The sequence below is a fragment of the Nannobrachium achirus genome (assembly GCF_963921795.1).
Source record: "Nannobrachium achirus genome assembly, chromosome: 14".
Taxonomy (NCBI): domain Eukaryota; kingdom Metazoa; phylum Chordata; class Actinopteri; order Myctophiformes; family Myctophidae; genus Nannobrachium; species Nannobrachium achirus.
This window is the reverse complement of record NC_137821.1, coordinates 838,456-851,287: the sequence shown is the minus strand read 5'-3', so window position 1 is coordinate 851,287 and position 12,832 is coordinate 838,456. Positions and strand designations below refer to the sequence as shown.

The 12,832-nt window shown below is 46.5% G+C and overlaps 1 protein-coding gene across 1 annotated transcript in view; it reads right to left on the bottom strand.

Annotated features, from left to right (window-relative positions):
• Positions 1 to 855: 855 nt before the first annotated feature.
• Positions 856 to 12,832, bottom strand: part of camta2 (calmodulin binding transcription activator 2) — an 84,204-nt gene continuing 72,227 nt past the window's right edge. Inside the window, exons 25-26 of the mRNA XM_080742287.1 lie at positions 8,415 to 8,489; positions 856 to 2,930 (exon numbers count right to left, since the gene is read on the bottom strand). Coding sequence (XP_080598413.1) covers positions 2,876 to 2,930; positions 8,415 to 8,489 — 130 coding nt within the window. The 3' untranslated portion in view covers positions 856 to 2,875. The remainder of the gene's footprint in view (positions 2,931 to 8,414; positions 8,490 to 12,832) is intronic.

The following is a 12,832-nucleotide window of genomic DNA, read 5'->3' as shown; positions in this document are numbered from 1 at the left end:
AGTCGCTTTGCAGCTTTTCTATTGGTCTATTCTCATGTCAATCACCACTCAGTCGCTTTGCAGCTTTTCTATTGGTTTATTCTCATACAAACATGGTGTTGTCATAACGACAGACATATAAACAATACAAATAAATAATCAACATCTTGTACTTTAATCACCCACAGATCAATCAATCAATTAATTAATTACTGAGACAATTAAGCTTTATGATTGCTATCATAATCCATATTTAATAACGCTTTGAATAATTATATGTAAAACAACCAAATACAAACTCATGCAAGTCACATTCACATCAACAATATTCATGATAATATAATAATAACAATAATAATAATTATAATATTAACCCATTTAGGGTCTAGAATTATTGACTGCTTTAACTATTGAAAAAAAAAACTTTTTGAAAAAGTCGTGAAAATGTGTGCAAATCTTTGAATATATGTATTTTCAAAGCGAACGTTTGTAACTCAAATTTTGCTTCTGGGTGGTCCCTGGAAGCTGGAACTACATATTTTGAGATGGGGGTCCGTGGCCAAATACATGTCATTTTTGGGGTCCTTCACATGAAAAGGTTTGAGAACCACTGACATAGTAGTCTCTCAAGAACAGACTAACTGAGCTCCAGTGAAGTGAAAAGGACCTTTTCTTTGACGATGGCTGGCCAGATTGCTGACATAGAAACATAGGTTTTTACAAAAAAAAACCTTAGAAGGATTCAAAAGACACTTATAGAATCGGGTCAAAATTCTAATTTTCACAATTTTTCAAGAATAGCAGATCTACAAGCTCACAGTGCGGCACTCTGTGCCGCGCTGTGAGCTTGTAGATCTGCTATTTTTCACTGGTTAAAGCATTCAATAATAATACACTATAATGTGTACCCGTTCTGAATGGGTTAATATTAATGAAGGTGTTCTTTCAGGTGTGAAGGTAATTAATTAATCATCTCGTTAAGTAACTCGTTAAGGAAATGTCATGCACTGTGGTAACCATGACAACAGCCAGCCAATCACATTTGAAATCATTCGGAAACCCTTCTATACTGCATCCTGACACACGCGTGCACTCACACACACACGCACACGCACGCACGCACGCACGCACGCACGCACGCACGCACGCACGCACGCACGCACGCACGCACGCACGCACGCACGCACGCACGCACGCACGCACGCACGCACGCACGCACGCACGCACGCACGCACGCACGCACGCACACACACACACACACACACACACACACACACACACACACACACACACACACACACACACACACATGCACGCACACCCACGCATGTACACAATGATAGCACAATAATAAATAGACATCAATTTTATTTATAAAGACTATTTTAGAATATATATTTACGTAGAATAATTAATATACGTATTATGTGTGTGTGTGTGTGTGTGTGTGTGTGTGTGTGCGTGCGTGCGTGCGTGTGTGTGTGTGTGTGTGTGCGTGGTGTGTGTGTTTGTGTGTGTGTGTGTGTGTGTGTGTGTGTGTGTGTGTGCGTGGTGTGTGTGTTTGTGTGTGTGTGTGTGTGTGTGTGTGTGTGTGTGTGTGTGTGTGCGTGGTGTGTGTGTTTGTGTGTGTGTGTGTGTGTGTGTGTGTGTGTGTGTGTGTTACTGTACTTGTCAGCACCAAATGTAAATATAAATCAGTGTTTTTTTCAACCTTGTTCTCATCAAGGTCCATGAATTATTTATTTATTCATCATTTGATCCACAGATCATTTGATGACGGACATGTATACTCAGATATCCATCAGTTGATCAGATTTATAGCAGAGATAACCAGATGTATTTATAATATTATTCTGTATATAATATTATAATATTCCATGCTGTATTGATGTTGGTTCCACAGGCAAAACGTTGATCAACATGAACTTTTCTAAACAATATCAGATGTTTGAGGATAATTTAACTCTTGATTAAAATACTCTCTAGAGTTAAAGATCTATAAGGGCCCATTTGGTGTTTTGCGAGGCGTTGTGAGCTTGTAGATCTGCTATTTTCACAGTTTCTGCCTCTATATATTTGACAATTTGGCCAATGTTTAATTAGTCATTTTAGAGGTATTAAAAAGTCCTTAAATTGTCACTTTATAAATGTGCAGATACCCTCTATACACTTAAACTGTATGTTGTTTTGTTTACTGTTGAGTGAGAATACAATGTTTCACATTAAGTTAATCATCTGCCCAGGGACCCCCCAGAATAATATGGGGACCCCCCTGGGGGTCCCAACCCACAGGTTGAGAACCACTGATTTAGAGGGCATCTTTTTTTAGAACGGTGGGCTTGCAGATCTGTTATTTTGGGAGCAGAAAAACAAGTGTGCAAAAAAAAAAGATATTTATGATTTAATTTCATTAAGGTAAAAAATAAGATGAAAACGTCATTTATAAAAATTACCTTCTCACAAGTGCAGTAATGTATGTGTGTGTGTGTGTGTGTGTGTGTGTGTGTGTGTGTGTGTGTGTGTAAACAGGACATGTGACACCCCCCCCCTTAGTGGTAACTCACACACACTACAACTCCACTAGCAGTGCCTTGGCTGTCAATCAACGCCCTGCAGCCAATCAGTGTCCTCCTCCTCCTCAGAAATGTAGGCGGGGCTTCAAGGACTTTTAAACTCCGCCCCCTTAGCACTGTCGTCACGACAACCGTTTGAGTGACGGCTCGACACCACACAACTCATCGACTGTATCCCCTCCCCCCTGTTTATGATTGGTTGATAGATAGATGGATAGATGGATAGATGGATAGATGGATAGATAGATAGATAGATAGATAGATAGATGGATAGATGGATAGATGGATAGATAGATAGATAGATAGATTGATAGATTGATAGATTAAGTTGTCAGTCCTCGCCTCTCCAACTCCTTAGTTTGTTTTAGTTCCTTTATCCTGGGGAGACACACAGACAGACAGACAGACAGACAGACAGACAGACAGACAGACAGTTATTAGAAACAGATGCGTTGCTAAAATGTTTTGTCCATTTATTTAAGTAGCGCTTGTTCCTTTGTTCTTTTCCCTGACTGAGCACTGTGAGCAGATGAGGGGGGGTCCCTGAGCACTGTTAGCAGATGAGGGGGGGGGGTCCCTGAGCACTGTGAGCAGATGAGGGGGATGAGGGGGGGGGGGTCCCTGAGCACTGTGAGCAGATGAGGGGGGGGGGTCCCTGAGCACTGTGAGCAGATGAGGGGGGTCCCTGAGCACTGTGAGCAGATGAGGGGGGGGGGTCCCTGAGCACTGTGAGCAGATGAGGGGGGGGGTCCCTGAGCACTGTGAGCAGATGAGGGGGGGGGGGTCCCTGAGCACTGTGAGCAGATGAGGGGGGGGGGGTCCCTGAGCACTGTGAGCAGATGAGGGGGGGTCCCTGAGCACTGTGAGCAGATGAGGGGGGGGGGGGGTCCCTGAGCACTGTGAGCAGATGAGGGGGGGTCCCTGAGCACTGTGAGCAGATGAGGGGGGGGGTCCCTGAGCACTGTGAGCAGATGAGGGGGGGGGGGTCCCTGAGCACTGTGAGCAGATGAGGGGGGGTCCCTGAGCACTGTGAGCAGATGAGGGGGGGGGTCCCTGAGCACTGTGAGCAGATGAGGGGGGTCCCTGAGCACTGTGAGCAGATGAGGGGGGGGGGTCCCTGAGCACTGTGAGCAGATGAGGGGGGGGTCCCTGAGCACTGTGAGCAGATGAGGGGGGGGGGGTCCCTGAGCACTGTGAGCAGATGAGGGGGGGTCCCTGAGCACTGTGAGCAGATGAGGGGGGGGGTCCCTGAGCACTGTGAGCAGATGAGGGGGGGTCCCTGAGCACTGTGAGCAGATGAGGGGGGGGGTCCCTGAGCACTGTGAGCAGATGAGGGGGGGGGGGGTCCCTGAGCACTGTGAGCAGATGAGGGGGGGGTCCCTGAGCACTGTGAGCAGATGAGGGGGGGTCCCTGAGCACTGTGAGCAGATGAGGGGGGGGTCCCTGAGCACTGTGAGCAGATGAGGGGGGGTCCCTGCACTGTGAGCAGATGAGGGGGGGGGTCCCTGAGCACTGTGAGCAGATGAGGGGGGGGGGGTCCCTGAGCACTGTGAGCAGATGAGGGGGGGGGTCCCTGAGCACTGTGAGCAGATGAGGGGGGGTCCCTGAGCACTGTGAGCAGATGAGGGGGGGGTCCCTGAGCACTGTGAGCAGATGAGGGGGGGGTCCCTGAGCACTGTGAGCAGATGAGGGGGGGGGGGGTCCCTGAGCACTGTGAGCAGATGAGGGGGGGGTCCCTGAGCACTGTGAGCAGATGAGGGGGGGGTCCCTGAGCACTGTGAGCAGATGAGGGGGGGGGGTCCCTGAGCACTGTGAGCAGATGAGGGGGGGGGGTCCCTGAGCACTGTGAGCAGATGAGGGGGGGGTCCCTGAGCACTGTGAGCAGATGAGGGGGGGGGGTCCCTGAGCACTGTGAGCAGATGAGGGGGGGGTCCCTGAGCACTGTGAGCAGATGAGGGGGGTCCCTGAGCACTGTGAGCAGATGAGGGGGGGTCCCTGAGCACTGTGAGCAGATGAGGGGGGGGGGGTCCCTGAGCACTGTGAGCAGATGAGGGGGGTCCCTGAGCACTGTGAGCAGATGAGGGGGGTCCCTGAGCACTGTGAGCAGATGAGGGGGGGTCCCTGAGCACTGTGAGCAGATGAGGGGGGGTCCCTGAGCACTGTGAGCAGATGAGGGCCGTTCGTGGGACTCTACATCAGGGGTTCCCAAACCTTTTTGTCTCAGGTCACCCCATAAATATTGTTTTAATCAGAGGCATCCCTACATTATAATTTTCACTCCCAGCACCTTATATTTATAGCATATCGTTGTTGTCGGGTGGAAACCTTGTATGTCCAAAACCGTTTTGTATTTATCATCTATAAAATGTACTAAACTAGTGAAAACGGCGGATCTACAAGCACTATAGATCGTCTGTTTTTCCCTAGTTTTGTGCGACAGTCTTTATGATGAAGCAGGGCTTTGCTTTACCAAAAGACGTACACATTTGAAACTTGGAGATACGAGGTTTCTGGCTGCTCCAGGCCGGCTGTTATTTTGTCCACGGCTCCATGACAGATACACCTATCTTTTACAAAAGATTGCGGTTGGAAATAATGGAAAGATATTTTTATATAAAATCGCAAAGGTAAGCTATTTTTAATGATGGCAGTTTAAGACTGTTTAAATGCTTAATGTGGCAGTAATAGTTAACCACCTCTGTACTCGTTGTATATTCCTTATATGTTTAAACTCAGAGCAAACTTCATTAACTTTATTAGTGTCTATTGTCCCACGTCCAACGTCGTCATCAAGTACGCTGACGACACAACAGTGATGGGCTTGATGGACAGCGATGATGAGACAGCCTACAGAGACGAGGTTAGCGCTCTCACACGTTGGTGTGAGGAGAACAACCTCTCTCTCTCACACGTTGGTGTGAGGAGAACAACCTCTCTCTCTCACACGTTGGTGTGAGGAGAACAACCTCTCTCTCTCACACGTTGGTGTGAGGAGAACAACCTCTCTCTCTCACACGTTGGTGTCAGGAGAACAACCTCTCTCTCTCACACGTTGGTGTGAGGAGAACAACCTCTCTCTCTCACACGTTGGTGTGAGGAGAACAACCTCTCTCTCTCACACGTTGGTGTGAGGAGAACAACCTCTCTCTCTCACACGTTGGTGTGAGGAGAACAACCTCTCTCTCTCACACGTTGGTGTCAGGAGAACAACCTCTCTCTCTTACACGTTGGTGTGAGGAGAACAACCTCTCTCTCTCACACGTTGGTGTGAGGAGAACAACCTCTCTCTCTCACACGTTGGTGTGAGGAGAACAACCTCTCTCTCTCACACGTTGGTGTGAGGAGAACAACCTCTCTCTCAACGTCGCTAAAACCAAGGAGCTGATAGTGGACTTCAGGAGGCCTACGAGAGAGCACGCTCCAGTTCACATCGGTGGAGTTGAGGTAGAACGAGTCAGCGAGTTCTAATTCCTGGGGATGACCATCACAGAGGATCTGAAATGGTCCACTCACACGACTCGTGTGGTGAAGAAAGCACAGCAGCGGCTCTACTCTACTCCGACGCCTAAGGACTTTCAGGGTGAGCCCTCGCATCCTCAGGGCATTCTATAGTGCTACTATAGAGAGGGTGAGCCCTCGCATCCTCAGGGCATTCTATAGTGCTACTATAGAGAGGGTGAGCCCTCGCATCCTCAGGGCATTCTATAGTGCTACTATAGAGAGGGTGAGCCCTCGCATCCTCAGGGCATTTTATAGTGCTACTATAGAGAGGGTGAGCCCTCGCATCCTCAGGGCATTCTATAGTGCTACTATAGAGAGGGTGAGCCCTCGCATCCTCAGGGCATTCTATAGTGCTACTATAGAGAGGGTGAGCCCTCGCATCCTCAGGGCATTCTATAGTGCTACTATAGAGAGGGTGAGCCCTCGCATCCTCAGGGCATTCTATAGTGCAACTATAGAGAGGGTGAGCCCTCGCATCCTCAGGGCATTCTATAGTGCAACTATAGAGAGGGTGAGCCCTCGCATCCTCAGGGCATTCTATAGTGCAACTATAGAGAGGGTGAGCCCTCGCATCCTCAGGGCATTCTATAGTGCAACTATAGAGAGTGTCCTGACAAGTGGCTTCACTGCTTGTACTGTCCAGGACCGCAAGGCTCTACAGAGAGTGGTGCGGTCAGCTCAGCGCATCGTAGGAGGAGGTGAGCTTCTCTCCCTCCAGGATCTACACGACAGTCGATGCGCAGCCAAAGCTGAATCCATCATCAAGGACAAACATCACCCCAGCCACAGACTGTTCCACCCAATGCCACGCCCTCGACCCGGCAAGAGATACCAGAGTATCATGAGATACCAGAGTATCATGAGATACCAGAGTATGAGATACCAGAGTATCATGAGATACCAGAGTATCATGAGTAGGGGTGGGGCGGTATCGACATTTTGTTACCGCGATTACCGTCTTCCCATTTACCGCCGGAATTGCGGTAATTACCGCACCCCCGTATCTATTAATTAAGGTTCGGCGATAAGCCAAAATATTGCAATCATCTTCCCAAAAGTCGCCTCTCCACAGCCTGACTGCCCGAGTTATACTTCTCCGTACAGCACAGCGGGTCTGGCTTTGAAAGGAGCAGATCTACAAGCTCACAACACATCGCATCCGCGACGCGTTCTGAGCTTTTAGATCTGCACTGTCGGGTTACCATAGTAACGTAGGCTAGCTACTTGGGCTTTTCAGACACAAACAGCTGTGTGAACAAACCAGAAGAGGACGGGTAGTCAGATCATGTACAGTGATTCTGTAAACTCACGTCACGTCTCAACTCTCAAATCTCAGTGATTGAGTGCTGCTATATACAGGTTTTAGTTACAAGACTTGACAGAAAAGGTTATAAAATCCCCGACGTGCCGCCGGACGGAGCACAACGTGCGACGCGGTGGAAAAAGTAAAATAGTTTCATTTTCGGTTTTAGTCCACGCGGCCCGCGCTCCGCCAGTAATCCGTATGAATAAAAAAGAAACTGCTACAACACAAGGTATGTATTAACATCCTTGTGTCGTGTGGATTACAGAGAAAGTTTACGCTGCTCTCTGTAGTGCGCTACGAGGCTGCTGCCTGCCCAGGCTTTGCAGGTCTGTGTCTCCGAGTGACGTATGTGGCTTCCAAACATGTGGTACACGGCCCAGAGCAGAGCGGCATGGAGCGCATGCGGTCCTCACTTCTCCCCCGTTTTAAAACTCGCTTGTTTTCCAATAAAAAATAGACTTTTTTTTCTTTTTTTTTACCTCGGTAAGCACACTGACACCGCGGTAGGCCTCGGTATACCGCGGTACGGCGGTTACCGTCCCCAACCCTAATCATGAGCCACAACAAAAGACTGTGGCAGAGTTTTTATGTAGCAACCATAAGGCTGCTGAACGAGACCTAAGAACAAACCAAGTCGACTGCTAGTGCTTCACTGTTTTGCTTTTTAACATGATACTGATTTTACACTATACTGATTGCACTTTATTCTAGGTCCTCTTTTACAACATACTGATTTTATTTACTAGGCTTCACATTCTTATTGCTTTCTTTTATTTTTCTTCTTCTGAGCTGCAAATGTGGAAGCCTTGCACAAACAAGCATTTCACCTCACCTTTACTTGTAATTGTGTTGTGACAATAAAGTTGATTGATTGATACTGATGTTTGTAGTTGTTTTGAACATTATTTCACTTTTAAAGTGATGGATTATTGTACATATTATAATAATATAATATAATATAATATAATATAATATAATATAATAATATAATAATATAATATCATATAATATCATATAATATAATATAATAATATAATATAATATAATAATGTTACCTGTGTCGACATCGTCTCAGAAACTTCATGATCTTCCTGGCAGCCTGGTCCTGTTTCTTAGTGAGGAACGCTCCTCTGAAGAGCACGCACATACACATACATGCACGCACATGCACGCACACACACACACACACACACACACACACACACACACACACACACACACACACACACACACACACACACACACACACACACACACACAGAGGTCAACACATATTCAGTCATCAACACATCAAAGTGATAAATGTTAACTCGTGTATTTTAACGTTGCAGTGATGGCATCTTAATGTCTGGATTATAATTAGCTGTGTGTCTAAAACAGCCGATCTACAAGCTGACACGTTGACAAGTACCAGTAAGACTCCCTAATCGGGAGATAAGCGACCGTTGGTCGCTTATCTCCACAAATAGGCCAAAAGTTTGTTTTACCAATTATCAAGACATACGGGCAGTTGACAGTTTGCCATGGTTACTCATTGAAGTTGAATCTCCATATATGGAGATAACCTACGCATCACACTAAGTCTGACCTCACCAGCCCATATTTGGGCATGAGCAACTTATGTCTCCATATATGGAGATATGATGACATCACACAGTCCTCAGCCGATGATGTGGTGTGATGTCATACAATACACAAACGAGCCCTACAGTATAAAGGGGCAATTCTTGCCAGGAAAGAAGCATTTCTTCGACTCAGACCTTATCGCCAGGATTGGCTTATAGCAGCTGTCGGTAGATAATGCCGGTCTTATATACTCATTGAAGTTGAATCTCCATATATGGAGATAACCTACGCATCACACTAAGTCTGACCTCACCAGCCCATATTTGGCCATGAGCAACTTATGTCTCCATATATGGAGATATGATGACATCACACAGTCCTCAGCCGATGATGTGGCGTGATGTCATACAATACACAAACGAGCCCTACAGTATAAAGGGGCAGTGTGATGTCATACTGATGCGGAGATATGAGCAGGGCAAAGGTGTGACGTGTGACGTGTGACCGACCGACCGACCGACCGACGGATGGCCGGTGGAGGTTTTGATACTAAACTGCGACCTTACGGTCGCAATAAGATGACTGTCTTAGTTCACAATAACTACTTTATTCTGTATCTTGGGTTTTATTCATGCAGGACAAGGCTGGATTAGAACTCGTGGGGCAGGAAGAAATGATAGGGAGTCACCTCCAGCCCATGCCACGAAGCGCCACGGGCATGAAAACAATGGGGGGGACAAAACACCCCATAAAACACCCAAAAATGCATAGAAAACTAACAGGTCTTACACCTATCAATATCTCTCTCTCTCTCTCTCACTAATATCTTATCAGTTTATCTATCCATCTACTTAGTTGTAGCATAACATTTCAAATAGCTTGTTATTTTGAACATTTTAGATTTTTGCATGCCATCATGTTTGGTGGGGCAGACAGGGCATTTAGGGGGGCATTGCCCCTCCCTTGCCTATGCCCAGATCCGGCCCTGATGCAGTACATTGTAGCCAGGAACACTGATGTCCTGATGCAGTACATTGTAGCCAGGAACACTGATGCTCTGATGCAGTACATTGTAGCCAGGAACACTGATGTCCTGATGCAGTACATTGTAGTCAGGAACACTGATGTCCTGATGCAGTACATTGTAGCCAGGAACACTGATGTCCTGATGCAGTACATTGTAGCCAGGAACACTGATGTCCTGATGCAGTACATTGTAGCCAGGAACACTGATGTCCTGATGCAGTACATTGTAGCCAGGAACACTGATGTCCTGATGCAGTACATTGTAGCCAGGAACACTGATGTCCTGATGCAGTACATTGTAGCCAGGAACACTGATGTCCTGATGCAGTACATTGTAGCAGGAACACTGATGTCCTGATGCAGTACATTGTAGCCAGGAACACTGATGTCCTGATGCAGTACATTGTAGCCAGGAACACTGATGTCCTGATGCAGTACATTGTAGCCAGGAACACTGATGTCCTGATGCAGTACATTGTAGCCAGGAACACTGATGTCCTGATGCAGTACATTGTAGCCAGGAACACTGATGTCCTGATGCAGTACATTGTAGCCAGGAACACTGATGTCCTGATGCAGTACATTGTAGCCAGGAACACTGATGTCCTGATGCAGTACATTGTAGCCAGGAACACTGATGTCCTGATGCAGTACATTGTAGCCAGGAACACTGATGTCCTGATGCAGTACATTGTAGCCAGGAACACTGATGTCCTGATGCAGTACATTGTAGTCAGGAACACTGATGTCCTGATGCAGTACATTGTAGCCAGGAACACTGATGTCCTGATGCAGTACATTGTAGCCAGGAACACTGATGTCCTGATGCAGTACATTGTAGCCAGGAACACTGATGTCCTGATGCAGTACATTGTAGCAGGAACACTGATGTCCTGATGCAGTACATTGTAGTCAGGAACACTGATGTCCTGATGCAGTACATTGTAGCCAGGAACACTGATGTCCTGATGCAGTACATTGTAGCCAGGAACACTGATGTCCTGATGCAGTACATTGTAGCCAGGAACACTGATGTCCTGATGCAGTACATTGTAGCAGGAACACTGATGTCCTGATGCAGTACATTGTAGCCAGGAACACTGATGTCCTGATGCAGTACATTGTAGCCAGGAACACTGATGTCCTGATGCAGTACATTGTAGCCAGGAACACTGATGTCCTGATGCAGTACATTGTAGCCAGGAACACTGATGTCCTGATGCAGTACATTGTAGCCAGGAACACTGATGTCCTGATGCAGTACATTGTAGCCAGGAACACTGATGTCCTGATGCAGTACATTGTAGCCAGGAACACTGATGTCCTGATGCAGTACATTGTAGCCAGGAACACTGATGTCCTGATGCAGTACATTGTAGCCAGGAACACTGATGTCAAACTGAACCAACAAATGCTTTAGTTTCAGAGATGTTCCCTGAATCTTGTCCCAGCAGCTTGAAAGGATGTTAGGCAACTAGACAGCTTTAAGCAAGACCCCCATAGTGATACAATAGCTGTACAATAGATAGGATGTTAGGCAACTAGACAGCTTTAAGCAAGACCCCCATAGTGATACAATAGCTGTACAATAGATAGGATGTTAGGCAACTAGACAGCTTTAAGCAAGACCCCCATAGTGATACAATAGCTGTACAATAGATAGGATGTTAGGCAACTAGACAGCTTTAAGCAAGACCCCCATAGTGATACAATAGCTGTACAATAGATAGGATGTTAGGCAACTAGACAGCTTTAAGCAAGACCCCCATAGTGATACAATAGCTGTACAATAGATAGGATGTTAGGCAACTAGACAGCTTTAAGCAAGACCCCCATAGTGATACAATAGCTGTACAATAGATAGGATGTTAGGCAACTAGACAGCTTTAAGCAAGACCCCCATAGTGATACAATAGCTGTACAATAGATAGGATGTTAGGCAACTAGACAGCTTTAAGCAAGACCCCCATAGTGATACAATAGCTGTACAATAGATAGGATGTTAGGCAACTAGACAGCTTTAAGCAAGACCCCCATAGTGATACAATAGCTGTACAATAGATAGGATGTTAGGCAACTAGACAGCTTTAAGCAAGACCCCCATAGTGATACAATAGCTGTACAATAGATAGGATGTTAGGCAACTAGACAGCTTTAAGCAAGACCCATAGTGATACAATAGCTGTACAATAGATAGGATGTTAGGCAACTAGACAGCTTTAAGCAAGACCCCCATAGTGATACAATAGCTGTACAATAGAAGTACATTGACATAAGCTTTGAACCAGCAGACATAAAATCACAAATATTTGATCCTATGCCAGACTGATCAAAAGGTGGAGGCTGGGGTGGAGGAGGCAGCAGCAGATCTGAGGCTTCAGATCAAAGACAAGCAGAGCTATAGAGAATGCAAACTGTATTTAAAGGAGCCTCGCTTACTGAGCGAGAGCTCTGATTGGATTAGACAGAGTGATGTAATGACCAGCAGATCTGTGAATGACGAATAGGAAAGGATCTGACTGATGGGCGGGGCAAGACTAACGCTAAAATGTATTACATACTTTATCCTGTAACTGTGGTAGTAGTAATAGATTACTTTATCCTGTAACTGTGGTAGTAGTAATAGATTACTTTATCCTGTAAGGGTGCCCTCACACCAAAACATGGTCGTCAGTGGATAAACTCTTCTGTTGCGCGGCTGGCTAAAAACGCAGAGAGCTATTCCGTCCCAAAGCCAGTGACGCGCCTGTCACTCAACTTCCCGCACCGCCCTCCCTCCCTGTAGCCTAGCGTAGCGTAGCGATCCTTTGTCTGCAGAGGTTCATTAGCCAGGTTACGTTGCGACTTGCGAGGTTATCAATTTAATAGGCTTTATTATCAT